The following is a 23,849-nucleotide window of genomic DNA, read 5'->3' as shown; positions in this document are numbered from 1 at the left end:
TAAATGCATGGAATTGAGGACATTTATTTGTAGTGTTTGGATATCCCTTGTTTCCCATGAAGGAATTAATAGTCTGTTATAATTTTAAAGTTTGGTCCATAACCCGTACAGTACAAGAACATTGCAGAACACCGTGTTTTGTACAGCTACCCTCATGGGGATCAGAAAATAGAAATTGCATGCTCCCTTGCCCTAAACTTAATCTTAACCCTAAACCTAACCCTAACCTCAATAAAGTAACATTTATGCCTAAACTTTACCTAGATGTAATGCCTAACCTTAACCAACAACGCTTGGACCTTAAAGCAAACCCAATTATAACTACAAAAACTTAAACCCTGAGCCAGAAATTGACTTTTGCCTCATGGGGAACGGCAAAAGGTACCAATGATTCAATTTTTTTCTGGTTTTACTATACTCATTTCGTTTAGTAAGACCTAAAACACACAGACACGTCTTAGTGACCTGATGTGTCCTCCCTGAGTCCTGGGTTTCTAAACAGTCCGGGTAGGAACATGTCATTCTAAGCAACCTGCATATTACGATCTCTTATGATAGAGATATGATTGCTACCACAAAAGACATGTTCTACTGTACATATAATGTAGCATGATGGCATTCTTATAGACAATGCCCTTATTTTTCAACAGCAATGTTTGTTAATTAGTTATCCCGCCTAATAACTTTGCACCTAAGCAGAGCTGGCCATGAGTACAGTAGGCTTGCACAAAAACAACATGCAACACTAAACCCATAAAATTGTAACATATTTATAAGCACTATGTTTTTTAGATTAGGGCAAATTAATAGAAATCTTCAAATAGGAGGTGTACCCATTAATAGTGGTTATAAGCAATTGTTTTCTAACTTTCAGCCATGTTTGATGCTCTAGCAGCACTGAGATGTGCAGGGGGAAGCAGAGCAGAGTGACAAGAGGAATCTTTGAAGTGCATACGACACATTATTAGGTCTAGCGTAATATTGTTAAAATACATTTATTAGTTTGATTATATATTGTTAATATGTTTACTCTTTAATACACTGCTCAAAGAACACTTAACTTACACATCGAGTCTCGATGAACAAAATATATTAAAGATCAAAATCTTTACTGTACATTGTGTAATTCCTTGAGGACAAAATGACCTAACAACGGTCAATGGAAACCAAAGACAAAAACCGTTTGAGGGCTGGATTCAAACAATTGCAATCACAGGCTGTTCCAACTTGTGTGAATTTCATGACGGCAACTCATAATGTGACTCATTAGTGTGTATGGCCCTCATGTGCCTGTATGCACTCCTGACAATGTCTGGGCATGCCCAAGATGAGACGACTGATGGTGTCCTATGGGATCTCATCCCAGACACGGATCAGGGCATCAATGAGCTCCTGGACAGTCTGTGACGCTACTTGACGGCGTCAGACGCACAGATCAATAATGTCCCAGAGGTTCTAAATTGGATTCAGGACTGGGGAATGTGAGGGCCAGTCAATGACAGTTTGGTCAGAAACATGCACACCGGTAGCCCACTGGAGGTCATTTTGTAGGGCCATGGCAGTGCTCCTTCTGTTCCTCCTCGCACAAAGGAGAAAATACCAGTCCTGCTGCTGTGTTGATGCCCTTCTACGGCCCTGTCCAGCTCTGATCATGTAACAGCCCATCGCCTGGTATCTCCTCTACGCTCTTGAGACTGTACTGGGAGACAAAGCAAACATTCTGGCGGTGGCACGTATGGATGTGTCATTCTAGAGGAGCCGGATTACCTGTGCCACCTGAATGGGCCTCATGCTACCAGTAGTGACAAGGACACTAGTAAAACTAGAGAAGAACCATTCAGGAGGGATAAGGAGAGAGCAATTGTCTGTGGCCACCACCTGCACAACCATTGTCTTTTCAGGGTGGTCTTGCTGTTGCCTCTCCAGGGCACCGGTTGTCACTCATTTGTACCACAACAGGTGACATTGATTCACAATGGCTTATGCTTCCTGACTGGACAGAATGATCTCCCAGAAGTCTAATTGACTTGGTGTTATAGGGTGATGATTACTCGCTACAGTAAAAAGTTTTGAGCAGCGTATTCAAGCTAAGTGGCAGCTAGTGACAATATACAGCTATGGAAAAAATTAAGAGGCCACTGCACTTTTCTCGTTCCTTTCCAAAAAAGTCAAAAAGGAAAGTTTTGAGTGAGGAACAGAAGTGTTAAATTTGCAGGGGTATCTTAATTTTTCCAGAGATATAGTATATTGTAGAAACACAAGTCTACATACAAAAGTACTTATATATATATATATATATATATATATATATATATATATATAAAACTTTTTGCTGTCTGTGCTTTCTTAAATACAATGCATGTTTTTCCATTGCTTGATCTGAAATAGGTCTAAATAATTAAATAGGCTAAATCCTCAATGAAGCAATATATTGTGGGGGAGAGTGTGCCATTACAGACGAACCATATCGTAATATAAATAAATGTTTTGCAGTGTTAGCATCCAACCTGATATACCTGCAGTCAAATCGAATTTAATTTGGCCTTGTAAAAAGGTAACTGAGCACATTTCAGAATCTGATGTCGTTTATAAGCTTCCAGCATATTTAAAGGCATTTTGACTAGCGTTGTTTTGTGACGTTACACATATATATTTTACTGAATGCTGGGAAACCTATCGGAATTCATGTGTATTGGTTTATTGCCCAGATGTCAAATGGAATGGTCCTATAAATATAACTCACTAATCTGTTGGTCAATAGAGCCCAGTAACCTACTAGTATTTATAAATAGATTGGCTGAGTAGTGTAGGGAATCACGGTGCTCAATAAATTACTGTTATATTTGTAACAGACACCAAAACATTTTCTTTAAAGCTTTTGTAAGTTGGTCAAGCAAAAGTGAAAAGGATTATAACAAGATGTGCTATAAGAGGAGAGTTGGTTTGAATGTGAACATGTGTTGCTTTATTCAGCTAACTTCCAAAAGGTTAGAGCCAATTAGAGGGATCTTACTGAAGTGTGCATTTTGAGTGAGGCTCTTATAACAGGAACTATTAATAACACAAAAATAGGTTAATAAATGTAATTACTCATGACAACCCCTTTGAAATAGGCAAAGGAATATACAGAATATATCAACATATAAAATCATAACTGGCAATCCCTGGCAATTCAGTGCACTATATACACACAATATTCAAAACATCTGGATGGGAGTTTTACTCCGCTTTCATATATTTTTTAAGTATATTGCTCTGGGCTTGGATGCACTGACCTCAGCCAATGGATTGTCTGTGCCATTCAGCTTCACTCTCTTAAAGGGATATTTCACCCAGAATCAATGTTTATGCATTGCTAGTCAGTCAACACAGTCTAGAAACATTGTTTGTTCTGCCAGTGTACACTCCCTTTCTCTGTGACCAAATACATGGTAATGATGGCAAAGTTGTTTCCTATTAAATATTTTCCTGCTTGAGCAATTTTCTCATATTTTAACACTGTATGACCTGTGCCTGTGATAACATGATATTGGCAGTTAGCAATATTTATTTTGAAAGTTGTCCTACATTTCCAGTTATATTAAGTTGATTTCAGTTTAATTAAGGAACTAAAAATGTCAGTCAGACATTCTTATCCACAAAGACAGAAAAGGGTAATTCAGCTCAACACCACTGTCAATAATTTCAAACAATGACGTCCATCAAATCAGACAGTGTTGTCTTTAAATGTATTACTGGCAACCGTGGGTAACTGTTTAATGTGAGATACTCATGATGCCCATTTGAACCACTGGATTCCAAGGGCAGTGACCTATAATGCTAACTAATGAAGGGGAATGGAATGAGTCTTACATGCCACTTGCCCATTGATGTAGACTTACTGCAGCCAGTGTTGTTGCCAGCGCCAGCTAGCATAGGTGGTCACCCTATCACATACCTATGACACCACCCACTCCAGTCTGAAATAAACCAATGCTCAACTCTAAGGAACTCATATTATAGAAGTAAAAGGAAGAACGATATACATTTTTCTCATAAAGTATTGCACAAGCTATTTACCTTAATTTGGGTATTTTTGTTAAGTAGCTACAAATAATAAAAATAAAATAAAAACTAGCTACAACAGTATTTTGCAGGACCAAGTATCGGGATGCTAAACCTGGTAACAGATAACATTTAAAAATGATACATTAACAAAAGATGAACAGGGATTTACATGACTAGCCCTTTCTTTGTCCCACATACAGAAGATATAATGCAAGTTCCCAAAGTCAAGTACTGAATTTAAAGCAAAGATTAAATTACAAAGACCAGAGAGACATTTTAAAAGCCACTAATAAGGGAAGTGATTGCCAGAGCATGGTCAACATAAAAATTATATCGTGAGTCAACAGATTTTAATTGTTGCGATGGGAGAAAATTGATTAATCAACTATATTGTAGTAACCCCACAATAATGATCAAAATTCTAACTCGCATCCTGCAATAAGGTCCTACCGTAATACTGCTAAGTAATACACATTATGGCCAAAGTACAAAAGCTTTGTTTTTGCAACAAATTCAACACCACATCATTGAGCAATTGTCTCCTTTTGTCAGGCATGGTGGTGGTTGCAACATGATATGCATGACATTGACAAAGATTCTCACATTCTTCAAATAAATGGGATTCAGCCAAGGCTGCGCAAGATTGAAGAATTGCTTCAGTCAATTGACACCAGACATTGGGACAGGATCTCAAGTAGCAGACAATTGCCAACAGTACAAAAAAAATTACTTGTAAATCAAATTCATATGCATTGATGTAATGACTGCTGCAGTCAGACAGGCAAGTTCCTGTTATAATGTGAATTGAGAGCAGTTTAGGGAAGAAACAAGCATTAAAAAGTTCTCTCCCTTTGACTTTTACTTCACCTCGCAATGGCTTTATGACATTCTTGTGTTGTTGGTGTACACAAAAAAAGGGAGCGCGAGCCTGGATCTTACCAGTCATGGTTATTGGATCAGGAATGATATGTTCCCAGGACGAATGTAAAAATTAGCTTAAGAAGCAGCCTACAATGTGGTGCAAACCAAGCAACGTGTGTGCAGGGATGAGAGCCAATTAGATCCCAGCATGGCTTGCGTCATCTCCCTACAGTGCAATGACCCGCATCAGTTACATTGTGTCACAGAACTCACAGATTGCGCACTAGACAAATGGTGAACGCAGTAGGACGGTCAAAACAAGCGGTTCAAGACTAGACTACTCCTGAAGGTAGCTTCCCAAAAGTGACAAAGTAGGCTTACCCAGTAGATTCATATAATAAGATCAAGTAGATCGTCAGTATCCATTCTCTGTAATTATTTCAAACTTCGCCAAAAAATAAGCAGCAACAGTCCAAAGCCTGCACATGTATTTCTTGTCAGGTGGAAAATTAAGAACTTGTGGTACATGATGAATGATCAGGAGTGTGAATTGGAGAATAAAGATGGAGAGTAACAACTATTTACAAACAGACAGAATAAAAGGTTAAAATGACATGCTACAGTACCAAACAGTTAAAGGGTAGAAAACACGGTCGAACTTTTTGTATTCGCAATTAGCCTAGTATTTTCAAGTTAGGCTATAACTTAGTCTCTAAATTTGATGAGGTCAAGATAGCGGCAATGTACACCATGACTAATTTGAGATTATTTTTTAATGTTCTTTTGGAAGGGAGTAAGGTACATCTCTGAACGGTAGGGATGTCACTGGCATTTACATTTCAAACACTTTCACACACCCACTCGAAACACTCCCTTAGCCAATCCCAGAACTCCACCACTCACTTCTTGACGTTGGCCTCTCCGTTCGGAATCCTCCGGAGCTTTTTCTTTTTGAGGATCTTGACAGCCCTGCGACACAGCGTGTCAGAGTCCAGCATCTCCTTCACCTTCCCGTAGGAGCCCTCGCCAAGCAGGTCGCCCATCAGATACTTCCCAATCAGCTTGGCCCTCTTCCGGCGCGGCTGGTAGATGACCTCGGTGGAGTCGATGCGGTGGATGAACGTGTCCATGCCCATCAGCTCATTCTCAGTCAGATAATCCAGGTGCTGCAGCTCCCCGACACTCATGTTTAAATCGGCCGAGTTACGACCTAGTTCCCGGCAGTAAGCTCGAGGCAGTCTAATGCACTATATTGTGACCTGTAGCCTTTTGACCTAGGCTGTGTATCCTGGTGCCTAAGGGATACAATTCAATTAGAAAACACTAAGGGACATGGGAGGTGGTGCATCTGAGGTGGCGCAACTGAAACGGTTTCAATTGGTATAGAGTAGGTCTGTAAACACCAAGAGGCTTGTTTCGGTTCTAGTGAAGCTGCAGACTAACGGTTTCTAGAGAGGTGTAGGATAGTTAGCTAAGACCGAATGAGGACAAGGTCCAGATTGAAAAGATTTGTGGGGAGTTCAGACCGTGTGACAGGTGCTACTTAATAGAAAGCGGGATGTCTGACCGAGATTACATTCCGCTGCCAAGCTCCATGTCACCTTCTCTGTGTTCTGATATGAGACGACGACAGGCAGAGGTAACAGGTCCTGTTTTAAAGCCAAGCAAAGCATTTTGGCCAAAGGTCCTTGTAGCGATCCATGGTCTCTACCTCAGAGAGAGCAGGGCACCAAAAAGCACAAACCAAAATTAGTCATTTCTGTCTTTTGTATAGTTCATGTTATTCCTTCTCAGGATCCTTGATTCTTTTGTTAACCGTTCTGGTGCGTCCACTAAATTTTCTCAGTTGTCAATTTTTCCTCTTGGGAACCTAAGGGTCAAAGTGATAAACACAGTCAAACACCTCAGCAAATAAGGATATCAGTCTATTGTAATATACATTACGTAGAAAGTGAGTGTCAATCATAAGCCCACAATATATTCAATATTCGTTTTAAACTACTTCTGGTCTGAGGTCAAAACACTGTAAAACATAAGATCAGCGCTTCAAAACGCAAGCCAACGAGGAGAAATAGAGAATACAAATGTTCTTGAAAGACACTAGCCTTCGCACCACTCCAATGGATGTCGCACATAACAGAAAAGCTTGCAAATGTAAAAGCTGTGCTTGTATGCTCAGTCTGTTGGCTTGAAATACAGTATTTAGAAAGCAGTTAGCCTCGGGTATTTTGTTGTATGCCGATTGTTTCAGCATTCCCCATATAGTACCTACTTACCTACAGTAAGATCGGAAACTAGGTTTCTAAACAAATAACTTACGCTATTTAGCCGATGCCATGTACCGGGCCACCAAACACACTTCTGACACCTCAGTTCATACACTTTAGTCCCAAACACTACTAGCTAGCTACGTTAACATACTTGAACGCATTTAGACGTTCATTCAACTAGCTAGGTGGTATCGTTACGGGTGTTATCAAGGCAACTCACCTAAATTAAATTATTCAAATGCTTTTTAGTTTGGTACATTACAGTGAGTTTGTGTTGCTATTCAGAAGCAAAGTTACTAGAAAACAATTACAGTAACGTCAGAGCTAAGGTTCCATCCTCCGTACCTGTGTTTGCAAACTGCAACGCTCCTACCAACTAGCTACAGTCGCTAAAGCCAATGCTAAATACAGACTGAAATGGATTGCGGTAACGTTAGCTGTTGCTAACGTTAAGTTAGCCAACTAGTACAGTAGCAAAATATTGACATTTTGTGTTAACGGGTCTCACCTACACATCCAGACTTTCAGACTGTATTAAAAAATATATCCTGTAAGTTACGTAGCATTCCGTTGTAGTGTTTTATTTGTGTTTCTCTGCAAAAATGTGAGGTTTGCTATTCCTGATGCAGCTGCAATCCGGTAACCGCCATCTTGTTTACCTCCCCCTCGCTCCTTTTGCTTCAGTCTGAAAAGCCAACCCATTTTTTTACGAGGCAACCTCTAACGACGTTAATGCGTCAACATTGTCTTGAAGTTTTTTAATTTACTACCAGCCTTCACGAAATCTTATTTTTCTAGGTTCTAGAGCCAATTTTAGAAGTTGAACTTAAACTAATTGAGTAATGAAATACATTTAAAAAAAAAAAAAAGAACCGATGAGGACAAGAAATATGCGCATTTAAGCAGGCACCACACATACATTTAGCAGAAATGGCACTAATATGATATCAGTTATATATAACTAAAGGAAAATATTTAAGGACACCTCAACGTGTATCATTAAAATGTACCACTACAGGTCAATGGAGTCAGAGGTTATCTTGACAGGGCATGACTACGTAAGGTCACAGGTCACTGCCCTATACAAGTATCAGCTACCATAGCCTACAGAGGCCAACACTGATGTTGCGGTTGGCTGATGCGGCGTTCCAGGGGGTCTCTTTTGCTTAGTTGGTGGGTGTTATATTTAACTGAGGTAAACACCAAGAGATGGACGCTTGGATTTCACAGATCTGTTACCCTTCCCATAGGAATCGCTGTGGCTGACTGCCAAAGTCTGGGGGTGATAAAAAGGTTAGGGACCGTCTGTAAGGGGGAGGGGGACAACGTGCACATGCACCAAAACATTTCCAGGGTCCGAAAGTGCTCTCTTGGGTGATTATATAAATTCCCGCCAAAAACAATTTATTTTCTCACCCGGCTAGTTAATCTTCACTGTAGGCCTAGTTCGCGCAGTTATTTCGCTTGTTTCCACTCTGCCCTACTGCAACGCAGCTCCTTTCGCAAGGGAAGTGAAGAATATTGCAGTCTCCAGTTATATTCGCTACACATTTAAAATAGCCTATCAACAGTAAGCAATATGGCAAATTAAGGTTGCTGGTTTGAATCCTCAGCTAACCAGGGGAAAAATCTGTTATTGTGCTATCAAGCAAGTGCACTTGCTCCCGTAAATCCCATTCAATGACAGCATATGCTAAATTGCTTTAATGTAAGTAATGAAAATAATGTATATAAAGTATGTATAGAAGAGTGACTATATGTAAATATGCGGGGGAGAGTGAAAGCAAACATTGATGCTGTGTCTCGGATCGCTCAGTTGTGCTGTGTTTAGCTGTTGGGGTTGCTGCTGCGGAGGAGGTGAGTGTGAAATGGCCAGTTAGCGCCGCAATCCGCACTGATAGTGTTTAAATCGTTTACGTCACATTGCTCTTAGACCTTGAGGTAGTTGTTTCTCTTGGGAGGACCATTGCTTTTTTGAGGAGCGATAGAAAACGCTGCGTTGGTAAAAAATGTCACCCCCCCCCCCCCCCCCCCCCCCCCAAGGATCACAAGTTCGAGCCGCGTGTGGGGCGATCGGAACAAGTCTGTTAACATATTAAGCATTCAAAGAAACGTCTGAAACTAGATTCCCAACATAAATGTATTGGCAAAAAGGGGACGTTCTCTTCTCCACTGTAAGCAATCCGGTAAATGTAGAGGAGCAGTAAAGATAAAGTGTTGCCTTGTTTTTATGCATAACTCACATCACATTCTCTTTCTTGCTGCTCCTGATAACCAGGTGTTCATGCTCTAGGAGGCTGACATAAGGGACACTCATAGGAATAAACACCCACAAAGCCATCCGTCCAGATGGCATCCTTGGTCACATCTTCAGATTCTTTGCCACCCAGTTGGCTGGCATCTTTTCAGACACATTCAACCTGTCTTTTGCTGTCGTTGCTACTTGCTAGGTGGTATCGCCACCATCCTACATCTGCTGAAGAAACCCATTGCACTCACCCTTGTAATAAGGCAGTACTTTGAAAGGCATGCAAATGCCCACATCAAAGGCAGAGTGCCATCATCACTTTACCCCCTTTAATTTGCCTACAACCTCAGATCCATAGAGAAGGCAATCTCCATCACTATTCACACAACTGCAACATAGCCAGAAAATAGTAAGAATGCTGTTTGTTGACAATAATTCAGCATTTAGCGCTACTGCTTCGCCCAAACTCGCCATCAAACTGAACACCACCCTGTGAGATTGCATACTAGAACATATGACGGGAGACCACATGCTGTCACTGATACTTAACACTCGGGCCATAGGAGTGTGTCCACAGCCCTATGCTGTACTTCCCGGGCATCCATGACTGCTTGGCTCTGCATAACATCAACACCATCAGAGCTTCACCTTTAATTACATTTGAAGAGAACACAAAACTCTAGTCAACATTTATGTACATTAAATGGTGAGCAAATTAGATAAGTATTTCCTACACATTCATTGCCAATAATTTACAGTTGATGTGCACATTTACAGATTTATAGTCCCATCTAGGTAGTAAATGCATCTGTCTAGATTAAACCAGATTGGCAGTTTTAGGAGCAATATTGTGCAACTCTTCAATGATCAGTTAACAGGCGGGGACTTGGTGTGGCTAGCATAGGATGGAGAAAGTGTTCAGGTGGGAGGATGTTTTTCTCATTATTGACCTGTACTGTAGCTTGTCCTTTGTCTGCCGGAGAATCAGTGGGTGACTTGGGTGGATGGGGTCAGCAATGATCTTGCCTTCACTCTTTCTAGCCCGGGTCATATAGGGCCTTGGTGGAGGGCAGCCGGTGGCCAAATGGACTTTCTGTGGATTGTACACATTTTCCGTTGCTTCAAGTTGTGCAGCATATTCTCTGGACTGTCTTCATGGTGATCACTGTGATAGTCTTCCTACCTGATATTATGGGTGATGGCCCCTAGGAATATGAAGGAGTTAGCCAACAGCTGGACCATCATTCTCAAGGGTTAAAGGTGGAGACTTTTGTGGAGTCTACCAACTACTCTGTTTTGTCTGAGTAACATATTACGTTCTTTCTGATGTCACTGTGGTTGGAGGTCGGATAACCACCGAGTCAGCCATCAGGGAGGAGGCAAGGGCATTGTAGCACCGTGACAACTTCCTTAACGTCAGCAGAACAGATGAAACCGTAGAGTGAACACACCCTAATACACATCAAAGGGCTGCAGTAGTGTCAGCTGTTCAAAGCTCCCAGGCTTCACCGAGCCATGGATGGTCAACACCACCAATGTTGTCCAGAGGGTGCTAGAGTGACTACTCTTGAAGGCCACTAAATAAACAATGTTGAATTGCCACCTTGGGTCCTCTCCATATACTGACACCGCGCAACGGAGAGCATCTTGGCCAGCTGCATCCAACCCGGCATGGGAAAAGCTACGTAAACAACAACTGGATACTCCAGCAGGAGATCAAGATGGCCCCCATTTATCCAGGACAACTCTCTGAAATGGTGCCTTATGGAAATATTCTGAAATGACAAACTGCAACACAGTTGTACCATTGCTCATTACACTCCAGCAGTGTTGTACAATAATATTAATGTACTATTTGCTTGTTAAATGAATGTGTTTTAAAGAGTTATTTCATACAATTTAATGCAACTTTCATCTACATCATGGAACATCAGTTGAGTATCAATGTTAAATAAAATAGTTTTCAACAGGGGGAACCATTCAACTACTACACATTCAAGACAATTTATGTTTATTGTTTGCAGTGAAGCATTTTACATTTGTTGCTTGCCTTTACGATATAGAAAGATGTTTACATTGTAAAATATTGGAACGGTGGTAAAGCAAACATAGCAAAACCATGTACTAAAAGTACAAACTACAGCCATGTAATAGTCAAATTATGTTTTTGGTTACTGCCATTGTCAAAGAACATCTTGAACATGTAAAGAAACTGAAATTAAAAATGTAAATCTAAACCAAGACAGATATCACAATACAGGGAGGACAGGTAAAGTTATAGGTTACACTGTGTTTTGAGACATGACAGTACGATCCAATCATGAAACGCTACTATTCAGCCCTAGCCGTCAGATTTATTAAATAGGATACTTTGATGTTGCAGTTCAGTAAGAATATCAACTGACTCTTGGAAAACTTAAATTGGATCAGACAAATATTCTCCTTCCAAAACAATTTGTCAACAACCAATTCCACCCAATCTAGAGGGGTCTATGTTAACAGTGTCCTGAAGTCTGTTTTCACAACAGAGAAACAGGAATAACTGTGCCATCATAATATGCCCATGTTGGTGGTTTCAAAAAGTAAGGTGAACAAAGTCTCCCAGTTTCAGTAGTATGGTCTCCTTGGATTATTCTGAAAGAAAAGAGAGAGGCCTGTTACTGAAAACTCTAACCGAAGCCAGGCCATCTTAACAGAACAGAGCTTGCATATCTTGTTGTAATTACCAGTGGATTTGGCCTGAAGCGGTAGGCTAGCATCATCCTCTTTCTGAAAGCATCATACTCATCATCCTGTCCTGAAAGCTCGGCGGGTCGGTCCACCCCGAACCCTGCCCCGTCAACCGCCGTGATTCCTCTGGAGTAAACCAAGACACCACAGTTGGTTTGTACATGTTTACTCTGTGTAGAGGACTCTGCAGTGTGTCTGTTCATGTTTAGTGTTGGTGTGTCTTAGTGCGAATATGAGTCTTTGTACTATGCATCTGTATGTTCATTAACTACACTTTTGAAAGATCACTTGAAGAATAGTAAAACAAGGACTTGTTTTACAGTCCATATGAAGAGAGTCTATATTAGGGTAATGATTTGGATAAATATTACCATTTAGGCAAGGGTTGGAATAAAGGTTAGGTGTTTGTGGAAGGGTTAGGTTAAGGCTATGGGAATATAAGATTTTAAATGGGAATATTCTTTTCAGTCCAAGGACAGTGTGACCCACCTATGGACCGGAGCCTTGATTCCCTGTCCAGCAGAGCCCAGACCATCGCCTTCCTTCCAACCCATCTTCATGAGCATCTGGAAACCGAGGTTCTCCACTGTCAACTTAAACTCTTTATACTCCGAGTAGTCAGGATCACGGCCCTCCTGTAGGACACAGGACACAAAACCGTCACAAATACATCAGATCATATGAATTGAATGTTCCTCCAAATGGTGGCCACAGGTAATGGTTTTCAGGATTGAGGCAAGGTGAGGAAGGATCAGGTGGCAAAAAGAAGACATTGAAAAGTTGATTTCTGAGTGACCTTGAGTGCCTTAAAGGTCTCCATAAACTTCTCCAGCTCTTCTGGAGGTAGGAAGTCACCGATAAAGTGCTTTCCCTTTCCCATGTCAGTCAGTGACTCTGCCCATTCTGGATAAAGAAAAATGCAGATATCAACACCAGATCCTTCAGGGGGTATTCAGTGGGACACCACAGTTTGGGTTTCAGATTGAACACGGCCTAGGTTAGCATGACATTATGTCCCTAAGATGATCAATAAACTGTTGAAATGTTATTTTATGCTTTTGGCTTAAAATAAGTAAATCAGAAGTTACAATCATGGCAGAAGTATTTACGCATTATGAAATCACTGTTATTTACAATTTTTACATGCAGTAGGGAACTAGCGTGAGCAGTTATGGTGGGTTAGAGTCTCCTCTTGGACACAAGCTCTGCAGAAACATGGGATTTAGTCCCTGTCTGTAAGCCTGCGGGACAAGGCCATGCCTCCATCTCAATGCTCTTATTATAAGGCCTACATGGTGTTTGGTCAGGTTATATTTAGGCTCTATTCCAGATAGGACATTTGTTTAAGAGTGTGGCCCAGTGTCTTGATGAACCGTACCACGTGTTTTCTCCATCTCCATCTGCCGGAGGCGGTGCTCCCATGTGCCGGCCTCCTGGTCCACCTCCTCGTCGCTGTCATACTCGTGGGAGTGGTCCCGTACCGCCTTCTCCCACATCACCTGCATCTCTGCCATGGCACGCTTGTGCTTCATAATCATGTCGAACATCTCCTGCATCTGGGGTGGAAACACAGACCACACACACACACACACACACACACACACAACACACGCAGACCAAACACACATCTCAGTCAACACATTTTAAGGTAGCTGAAAATGAATGCAACCATCTCAGTAGGTCTTATTGAAGTATATTGACCACTTCCATACCAAAATAAAGCAAAGCAAGCCCGAAGCATTACAATTATAAAGACTATACAGACCCAGGCAATTCAAACAGCGAAAGTATAATTTGTTGCCATGCAGTTGTTCCCAAACAGTGGGGGTACTCAGTAATGATTTCAACCTACATGAAAATATTAACAGTAGAATGCACAAGGTGCAGTTTGGAAATGTGGTGTTGCATCAGCAGTTTTCCTTTTGTTAGGTCAGTTATTGCAGACTTTGCAGGATGACAGAGTGAGAAAGGTTGGAACCCCTGATGTAGTTTATAGAAACATTACCTCCTGTTGCTCTTTGAGCTGTTTCTTCTGGTCGTCTGAGAGCTCAGTCACTCCCACCAGGCCCACAGGCTTGCCTTTCTTATAGCCCAGATCTCTCAGATCATTGGCTGAAATAGTCAGAATGGACATACCTTATAAACACATTAAGATACTGACACAACAGTGCTTGAGCATGTGGGAAAGAGCAGAGGTGGGAGGTTCTTTGTTTGTAGATAGCTAGGTGTGTGTGTGTGTGGAGAGATGGTGTGGTGTGTGTGCGCGTGGAGAGATGGTGCAGTGAATGTGTTGTGTGTGCATGGAGAGATGGCTAAGTGTGTGTTGTGTGGAGAGATGGTGCAGTGAATGTGTGAGCGCAGAAATGGCTGGGCGTGTGTTGTGTATGTGTGCGTGGATGAGATGGTGTGCGGTGTGAGATGGTGCGGTGTGCGTGGAGAAATGGTGCGGTGTGCGGAGAGCGATGGTGCGGTGTGTGTGGAGAGATGGTGCGGTGTGTATACCAGAAAGACACGGGCTGGGCTCTGGCTCCTCCTCCTTGGGGATGATAATAGGTGGCAGCGGCAGGTCCACCTTGTCATCCTCTGACCCCCAGCGGCTCTTCCTCTTCCTCTTCGTAACAGGGGGCGTAGCTGCTTCCTGTTTTATCTCCAAACCCGGTTCAAGCTTCACTTGACCAACCAGGTGGGGGTAGTGAGGAGGCGGAGGAGGGGGAGGACATGTCAGGGGAGGGGCAGCTGGTCTATTAACTCCTACCCCGGGTTCCTGTTTGATTGTGGTGATGGGGTTCTGGGCATTTTTGGCCCGACGATACTCCTCAACCTTCTCCTTGTAGAAACTGTGGGCAGGGCTTTGGAGGTCATACAGAAAACTGACAAGAGGGAGAAGAAATAAGATTAATTTATGTCCACTAACCAAATGTTAGTCAACTCCTTTTTGACCAATCCATTGGGATTAATAACATACGGATGCATAAATGCACTGAACGTTCCGGTTACATCATCTTCACTAACCTGAAGGCGGGGTTGTCCCCATTGTGCTGGGCGGCGATGGCTTCCACCTCGGGGCCACCGTCAGCCACAAACCTGGCCAGCTTCTCAGCCACCCTCTGGGTCTCCTCGTCCACTGGGGGGGAGACTTTAAGCAGCCTATCAGTACTGGGGCTCAACTCACACTACTAGCGTACCGTATTCAACTGGCCCCCACACCAGTCTACAGCCAGTAGGGGATAAGAAGAGGAGGGGGAGGAGCAGGGCACACGGTGGTGATTGGGGAAGTGGATTATATAGATTTGAAACTAAATAAAAAGCCTAAAATTGGTGAATAAATAATGCCATAAACACTGGGTCATCAAACCTTTCCCAGTCGGTCATTAGGTACAACAGGTAAAACATACGTGCTTCATATGAGCTCAGTTCTTATGCCTTTTATGGCCATTAAGAGCTTGAGCCCATCAGAAGTCCAACCTTCCATGTGATATTATCTTAGACATTCTCACAATTTTTTAGCAAACTTTAGGAATTTGGGGCTACCGTATTTAACTGTCCAACATAAGGACCTAGTTAAGCTTTACTGGTTTCCCTCCTAACACTGCTGGCGGTGAGTCCAACTAGAGCCGTGTTTCCCAAACCAGGTCCAGCGGACCCCAAGGGGTGCATGTTTTTGTCCTAGCACTCAAACACCAGATTCAAACTAAAGACTTGATGATAGGTTGATTACATCAATCAAATGTGTAAGTGGTAGGGCAACATTAGAATCAGAAATGTGAAAAACAAAACGCAGCCCAGGTTCAAGTTCACGGTTTGTCCACCAAGTCATCAATAGCTGAACTAGTCCTCAATGTTATTAGTTCTGTGGCTGGTATAAACCATGCAATGTCCACTTGCTTAACATTTAATTCACAAACAATCCCTCCAAACTGAGACAGGGGTCTCGTATGTGGTAGTGCAGCATGATCAGCTGCGTCAGGATTCTGGGACCAGTTTCCATGGGAACCGGTAGAAAAAAGAAGAGATTATGTGCAATTGCTACAGCTAAGTCCAAACGACTTAAAGGGAATGTACAGGTACGACTGTAATGACCTTTTCTTGAAGGAGGATATGAGCTACGACACTGTTGACTGTGCAGAGTCTACGAAGTGTAGTCCATATTCTGAGTAGGTAGGACTGTTATATCCCATTTAGGGCGGGGCTTCTTATGAGCTCAAGTCCTCACTGGCCTTTAAAGGAGTGCTTGTAGAGGGTGTTCAGGTATTGATGTCATAAGGCTGCATACCCCATAACGTGTTGTCCCGTTATTCAGTGCACATTACGTTTAAGTTCTGGATTGTGAATTACTACTGTCACGGTGAGAGTACTAAGTAAATAATTGTTTATCTGTAACTTGAAGCTTCAGTATTAATCAACTGTATGTATAATGGTAACTTGACAAACTATCCAGGAAGGGAAATTCTATTTGTCTCGTATAGGACTCATTTACACGTCTAAAGATAGACTGAATGGTGTTATTATCGTCTGCAGTCGTTGGAGTTGAGAGAGTGAGAGGGTGTATTTAAGAAAGTGAGAGTGACAGTAGGTGTGTGTGAATGTGAGACAGCAAGAGAGCAGGACACAGAGAGAAACCAATATAGGCATCTTACCTTTAGAACGTGATGGCGTCTCAGGTTTTGGGTTATGTGTTCGTAGTTCAGCAACTCTCTTTCGGTAATAGAGATAGTCCCGGCTGTTCTTATCATATAAGAATCTGTAGGGCAGAGAAGAAACAGATATTTATATTGAAACAAAAGAGGGACATTACATAAATCCACCATAAAAAAAAACATTTAAATCATCCACCCAGACTCACGAGAAAACAGGGTTGTCCTTGTAGTCCTCCTTGGCCTTCCTCTCCAGCTCAGGCCCTCCCTCAGCAACAAAGGCCGCCATCTTGTCCAGGATGAGTCGCGTGTCTGGGTCCTCTGGGGGAGAGACTTTAAGAGGGCTATGAGTACTTCATCTTTGCACTCCTCTAGAAGGCTACGAGAGTTCAGGCAAAGCATTTTTTTCTCAGGTAAGCAACCACTGTAAGCCACAACTAGAAAACAGCGTCAGCGACATGCCAAAAATTAATTGGACAGCAGAAGACTGGTTCCCCGACGACGGCAGTACTTCAGCAAGCAAAAACACAGATCATTGTTTACCTTTGATTTCTAGGAAGCTTGAATCGTCAACCTCCTCGTCGTCGTCGTCATCGTCGTCGGGGGAGCTGAATATGCTAGGCCTTTGAGGACACAGCAAGGTCTTCTTGGACTGTGAGTAGTTCTTAAACTGGTTGAGCATGCTGCTGATGCCTAACCCAGGACGCTTGCCAATGAGAATGCTCTTCTTCTGGGGCTGAGATGCTCCCGATGCCGGACTGGAGGTGGATGAGGATGGGTCTTTGCCATCACTGTTGGAGCCTGCAAACGGACTCATTCATTAACACCAATTGCACGGTTTCCTAAATTGTTTTAATTAATCCAGAAGAAACAAGTAAATCATTCATTATTAATCACTTAAAACGTCATTTAACAATTATTTTGCCAATAACGTAATGTGTTAACAGATTTATATTGAAACCGAAGAATAACTTATTTTCTCACCAGAGTCAGAGCTGGGTTTGTCCTTCTGGAGCTTCATAAACTGTTGTAAGAAGCTACCGTCATTCACATACTTGTTGTTGTTCGGAGAGGGTCCCTGAGAACTAGGTAAACTGTGGGGATGATAAGCCAAAATCAATAGCCACAGTCAACCAGTCAAATGAACCAAACAAGTACTTTCATCTGGGTATGAGTACTATCCATATTTGTAGTAGCCTATTTCAAAAACCCAGGGTCAAATGTACCTTCGTGTTTGTGGCTTGTTGTGAGTCTGAAGGCTCTTGTTCTTGGCCTGTTCTGCCATCTTAGCTTCGATCTCACGCTTCTTCTGAGCAATCAGTTCTTCCTGTCTCAGAATGTTCACACTCATCCTGCTCTTCTGAGGTGGCCGGAATTTGTTGTTCCAGCCTCCTCTCCCTCCAGTGGTAATAAAACAGCCAGTTAGTGAAAGAGTCGGGAGTGGTAGTCTGTATTATTGTTACCAATATTGTTGCTCACAATAGTAATTTGTCTTTGTGTATTAAAGCCTAAAATATGAAAAGGTAAAGTAATCTGTAGACATGAGTATGCAATAACTATACTGTTATTTTTAACAATCATGTCATACTATCTTGAAGATTGAAATGCATTGCATTTGTATGGACTCCAGGTTAGGAATATTTAATCCTGTCAGGAGCTGGACCGAAAAGATGTCTGCTTTACCCTTGATCATATTTGTTGTCACAGATTTGAGAGATAGCCCACAGGCCAACCTCTATGCTCCTGGAGACCGGAGCGTAGAGGCTACGGGGTGTGTAAAAGCACAACTGGCTACTAACTTTTAACTAGGTGACGTGAAGAAATCAGCTAGCAATAATAATAAATAGCTACAATGCCAAACTACAAATAGTTGTCAGGAATCGGACATATGTAGTTGAAGCTGATTGTGGCAACCAATTTTATGCATCGATTTTGTATGCATCCTAACACATAGGGTTGTTTTTGATGGGAAGTGATTGGGTACTACTGCACCTACCTAGCTAGTTCAGTGTAGCTAGTTAACGTTAGCTAAGTAACGTAGTAAGCTAAAAATAACTGGTTTTGATGAGACAAGAGTTTAACCCAATTAAAGTAAAAAAAAAAACCGTTGTTACTATTTTCAGGTATCATTCAAAATATTGCTTTTACCTGTATTTCCGGATTCCATGGTTGCAACTAGACCTTTATAGCTGGTTGTTGCTAAGCCAGTTAGCTTGCACAAGAACGCAAAAAAAATAATAATCTTTGCTAGTTTCCGCTTCCTGTCCGTCCCCCAACTCACACCCGAGAACAGCAAATTGTGTCTGTTGTTGCTACCCGTACACGTTCCGTCTGGGTTGTCTCGTAGAGAATCAGAAGATGGCTGAAGCTCCCCCACGGCCCTGCCGGTTTTTTTGTCACCGATGTTCAGCAGAGATCAACCCACGTCTCCCGGTACGCACCTTAGATAGGCTTTCTGTCGTTGACGAAATAGAACCATGCCTAGATAGCTAACTGGGGTTTGGTTATTTCATCCACGGTTGTCTCAGTTCTGCATGGCTGAAGCACGACAGCTAGCTAACGTGTTAGCTTGAGCGACTGTAGTGTACAACGTTTACATTGCCAGCTGTTGCGATCATGTTTTGACGTCTTACTAACTAGCTTTGTTTGTAGTCTAATTAACTACTAAATAGTGTGGCTTGCCTGTTCTCTAGTTTCAACATAGGAAGGTAGCAAATTAAGGCAGCACGTATCTTCCATTGACAGCGTGTCAGTCTGTAACGACGCGATCAGAGACCTGTTCATTAGTGACAGCTTGGCTGTTTAACTGGGTCACACATTCTACCCCTTTCAAATGTACCTAAGTTACTAACTAATTCATTCAAATTTTAAATGAAGCTTCTTGAATTTTACAGTAGCTTTAACATAGCTAGGCTTTAATTAGATGTATGGTACTCATCTCTCAATAGCAATTTATCGTTGAGTTAATGGATCATCAGCAAAAAGCTAATGTATGTCAAAGAGATCAGATTGCAACTAATTCGTTTAATTTAGAATTCAAGACACCTAATAATCTATATAGGTATGGTTGTTTGTTTTAATTAATTAAGGAAAACAAACGTGTATGAGACTAAGAGATTATAATTACATGATACATTTGGTTTATCTCTGCTTTCCTGTAGGACTACACCTGTCCACGGTGTGAATCAGGCTTCATCGAAGAGCTATCAGAAGAGAGGAGGTACAGTATCATCTTCCTGTCCCTGAGTTCAAATCACTTTCAGCAGCAATTCCCCATTAACAATGCTGTCTGTGACCGGGAAACAGGCTGTCAGTGTTCAGGAAAATGTGTATAGCTGAAAGTAATGGAAACCTGTAAACTCTGATATATTTTTTCTGTCCAGCACTGAAAATGGGTCCACCTCAACTGCCTCCACCAGTGATCAGAACCGTCCATCTTTTGAGGTTTGTGACCAGGGCCTCAAACCAATGTTTTGGTCCACATAAAATAAGTCTTTCAAAGACAAAATATTACCCCCCCCAAAAAAAGAAAATAACCCAGCAAAGAGGTGCTATGTAATGTTACTGAAAGTATAATTGCATTCATAATGAGAATGGATTATACTTCAACATTTTGGGAGGGAGGCAGTTGATACCAATTGTAATTTCCAATGATGTCCAGGCCAAAGGCGTAGAAATGGTGGGAGGAAAATAAGGGATTTGGAGTACGGCTTTGAAACTGAACAGCAGAACTACTTTGAAAACCACTGTTGGAGATTTTGATGTAATATAAATTGTAACTAGCATATATTCCGGGTTTTCTTTGCCCCAAAAAGCAATTGAAATGCTTCAAGAAATGCTTGAACTGTATGAAGCCCTAAAGGGTTACGAGTATAGCTGGTGAAACCGTTTAGACCCTGTTTGTAACGCACAACTGAGTTCTTCAACAAAAAGGTGCTGTTCTTGAACTCATGCACTTTGGTTTGACTGCCTTGTAGTGACACTGTTGTTTTACCCTCTTTTTCTTCTTTCCTCAGAGTATGGACCACCAGCACATGTTTACATTTCCACCAGGATACGGCCAATTTGCTCTGGGGATCTTCGATGAAAATTTTGACCTCCGAGCGGGGATGCCGATGGAAGACAACCGCGAGACAGAGAATCGGCGGGAACGGGAGATGGCGTCGCGGCAACGTTACAGCGCCCGGCAGCCACGAGGACGACACATCCCACGGCGACAGGGACAGAGACAAGAGGGAGTGCCCACGCTAGAAGGGTAATGAACAATTTACAACCTTCTTGCCTTTCCTGTGGGGAGGACACTGGAAAAGCATCATTAAGGGAATGCATTCACTGCTCGTGTAGCGACATGGTTCAGTTTCCTTCAGGAAGGAATTGAGGAAGTGACTAAAATGTTTCTCATTGTCCCGTTGCAGAATCATTCAGCAGCTAGTCAATGGAATCATAGCACCCACAGCCATGCCGAACATTGGGATGGGTCCTTGGTATGTGTACACTGTTGTTATATACATAACCGTTGATTCCTATAAACAAACTAGTCACTGTGTTTCCAGTCATTACTTTGAATTCTCCTGATAGGGGCATGTTACACTCCAATCCAATGGACTATGCTTGGGGTGCCAATGGACTTGATGCCATCATTACCCAGGTATTCCCAGATCCTCAAAGCATGAAGTTCAATGACAAGCAAGTACAACACACTCTGGTGACATTTCCACCACCTAATGACACGGGATTTCCTCTCCTGTAGTTATTGAATCAGTTTGAGAACACGGGACCTCCTCCAGCTGACCGAGAGAGGATAAAGAGCCTGCCCACAATCCAGATCACAGAAGAACATGTGGGTGAGTTGACAATGACCAACCAGTCAACCCCAGAGGTCGAATGTCGTGTTAAAGGAGTCATTGACAAAACATTTGTACATTTTAATATTTTTTTATTCCAGTTTCCTGTTTAGAATGTCCAGTGTGCAAAGAGGACTACAGTGTAGGGGAGACTGTCAGGCAACTGCCGTGCAATCACCTGTTTCACAATGACTGTATAGTACCGTGGCTGGAACAGGTGTGTGGGTGTGTTCACACCACATTTCTATTCATTTCACTGTAGCGACGTTCATTTGTTCTCCTTGTCCGAGTTGTCAGCTGAACATCATATACCGGTCTCCTTCCCTCAGCACGACACGTGTCCAGTGTGCCGAAAGAGCCTCAGTGGACAGAACACGGCTACGGACCCTCCGGGACTATCAGGAATAAACTTCTCCCCTTCCTCTTCCTCCTCATCCTCATCCAACTCCCCCAGCAACGAGAACTCTGCCAACAACTTGTAGACCTCCGTCACCATCTCACCATAACACCTCCAGCGCACAACCAACACCTCACCCCCCCCCCCCCCCCCCCCCACCGCAGACCAATTTACACCCCTGGCTCAGGAGAGTCCAGAGGGCCACCTCTCAGCGCTCTGCTAAGTCCTCTGTTGGGCTCTTGAGGTGAAACGATAAACCCGATGGACTCGGCGATATTTTCCCTTTCTTTTATCCCTTTTTATTGTGAACTTTAAACACACAATGAGTCCTCCCCGTGAGTGATAAACTGGGGTTGATGCTGGCACCGCTCTCATTGGAGGAATCTTGTAGTCCGAGGGAGTGAAGCCGCGCAACGGGAACCAGAGACCGATGAGTACAGGCTGGGGTGTATAATAGAAATCCACAGAAGAACTGGAACGGAGTATGTTTGGACCAGAGTGGACTACGACTTGTGATTGAGACACTCATTGTCTTTGTGCCATAAGATGGGAACATACTGACATTTTATATTTAAGATAACTTTTTTTTTTTTTACTACCTTGCCGATGGGGAGAGCGCCATGTACAAAGAGGTATTCGTATTTAAGAACATAAAGCAGGTCAGCCACTGTACAGAATATCTTATGCATCTTATAATTAATTTTTATTTCCAGTGTTGTGTTTGTTTTGCACAATATTCTGTTTGGTTTTAAGAATGTGATTTTTGGGGGAAATACTACTGAACAAAAATGGTATTGTGTCTCTGAGCATTTCTTCTGTCATTCCTTTATCATTTTAAGGCACCTATCGTGATTCTCATATTAAAGTCTCACTCTGCATTTTCCCAGATTTTGTTTCATGGGTATTCTCAAATGTTTTAACAGGTTACTATCAATTGACAAGTTCTGCCTAATGCATCTTCAGAGTGGCATCTAGTTTTCACTCACTTCCCTACTTGAAAATCACTTACAACGCATTTCAATATAATGCATTTGAACCAGTTCGAAGTTAATTATTTTGGGTAAAGATACCGAAAACATGCTACACTGCAGTTCTAATTATAGTGTGACAGTTTTAGTAGAATCTAGAAGGCCCTATTGTGTGAATCTATATATTGGATTGTGTAATTGGTGAAATATAAAGTGTCTGGAATCCTGGGGCTTTGTGACAATACTTTATAATTTTACCCTTCCTTCTTTCCTCGTAGTCAATTCTCACATTATTCCCTATATAATGTGGTGAAAACGCTACATTAGTACCAACACATTGTTAGCTCAGTAGTTAGTCACTATAAGGAAGGTTGGAAGGAACTGTGGGATTCTTCAAAAAACAGGAAATCCCTTATTTTGTGCGCACAGCTTTACATTACAAACCGATTTGTGTATATTGTTTAAATTAAAATGCATCTAACTTGGTTTGATGTAAACCTAATCCGGAACCATTCCAACTGGTATTTAAAGGCTTTTCATTATAATATTAGAGTATTGAAGTATGTAAAAAAAAATCTAAAATGTTTTTTGAACAGCGCTACATAATGTGCCGGGGCTTATTAGTATTTTGACATGCTTTTCAATTTTTGAACAAAAAATTAAGTATTGCACAGCAAATAACATCAGTAGTGATTAAAATGTGTTCATATAATGTTTCTAAAACAATGTTTAGAGGGTTTATTCATCAAAGTGGATGAGTCAATGACGAGAGCAGATAAAACATAAATTTTTGCCTTTGACAATATAAGTTAAATACAAACATAGATTAAGAGTGATTTTGAAAACCTCC

The 23,849-nt window shown here is 41.9% G+C and overlaps 3 protein-coding genes across 5 annotated transcripts in view; 1 reads left to right on the top strand and 2 right to left on the bottom strand.

The window, feature by feature from the left end:
* stk11 (serine/threonine kinase 11) overlaps positions 1–7,868 on the bottom strand; it is a 30,448-nt gene extending 22,580 nt beyond the window's left edge. For both annotated transcript variants that reach the window (XM_010887886.4, XM_010887895.4), the window contains exons 1-2: positions 7,687–7,868; positions 5,812–6,778 (exon numbers count right to left, since the gene is read on the bottom strand). In XM_010887886.4, the coding sequence (XP_010886188.1) occupies positions 5,812–6,095 (284 nt within the window). In that variant the 5' untranslated portion in view covers positions 6,096–6,778; positions 7,687–7,868. The remainder of the gene's footprint in view (positions 1–5,811; positions 6,779–7,686) is intronic.
* Positions 7,869–11,420: 3,552 nt separating this feature from the next.
* sugp1 (SURP and G patch domain containing 1) lies at positions 11,421–19,105 on the bottom strand. Of its 2 annotated transcripts, none has more exons than XM_013133013.3 (14): positions 18,939–19,105; positions 18,017–18,191; positions 17,775–17,884; positions 17,334–17,591; positions 17,000–17,123; positions 16,794–16,897; positions 15,169–15,292; positions 14,659–15,026; positions 14,162–14,268; positions 13,535–13,712; positions 12,953–13,059; positions 12,646–12,791; positions 12,153–12,282; positions 11,421–12,060 (listed from the first exon to the last, which is right to left on the bottom strand). In XM_013133013.3, exons 1-14 carry the CDS (start codon positions 18,955–18,957, stop codon positions 12,034–12,036), a joined length of 1,977 nt encoding a protein of 658 aa, XP_012988467.2. In that variant the 5' UTR covers positions 18,958–19,105; the 3' UTR covers positions 11,421–12,033. The 2 variants fall into 2 exon arrangements, with proteins under 2 accessions (XP_012988467.2, XP_012988470.2); XM_013133016.3 differs by having other exon boundaries at positions 11,425–12,060; positions 18,017–18,188.
* LOC105020671 (E3 ubiquitin-protein ligase RNF126) lies at positions 19,102–23,227 on the top strand. The gene is made up of 9 exons (XM_010887874.5): positions 19,102–19,223; positions 19,952–20,010; positions 20,174–20,234; positions 20,807–21,045; positions 21,206–21,274; positions 21,369–21,438; positions 21,541–21,634; positions 21,736–21,851; positions 21,964–23,227. The coding sequence occupies exons 1-9, from the start codon at positions 19,149–19,151 to the stop codon at positions 22,114–22,116; spliced, it is 936 nt and encodes a 311-aa protein (XP_010886176.1). The 5' UTR covers positions 19,102–19,148; the 3' UTR covers positions 22,117–23,227.
* Positions 23,228–23,849: the final 622 nt, after the last annotated feature.

This window comes from Esox lucius, chromosome 3, assembly GCF_011004845.1.
Source record: "Esox lucius isolate fEsoLuc1 chromosome 3, fEsoLuc1.pri, whole genome shotgun sequence".
Lineage (NCBI taxonomy): Eukaryota > Metazoa > Chordata > Actinopteri > Esociformes > Esocidae > Esox > Esox lucius.
The sequence above is the reverse complement of the archived record's forward strand: the minus strand, read 5'-3'. Positions and strand labels throughout refer to the sequence as shown.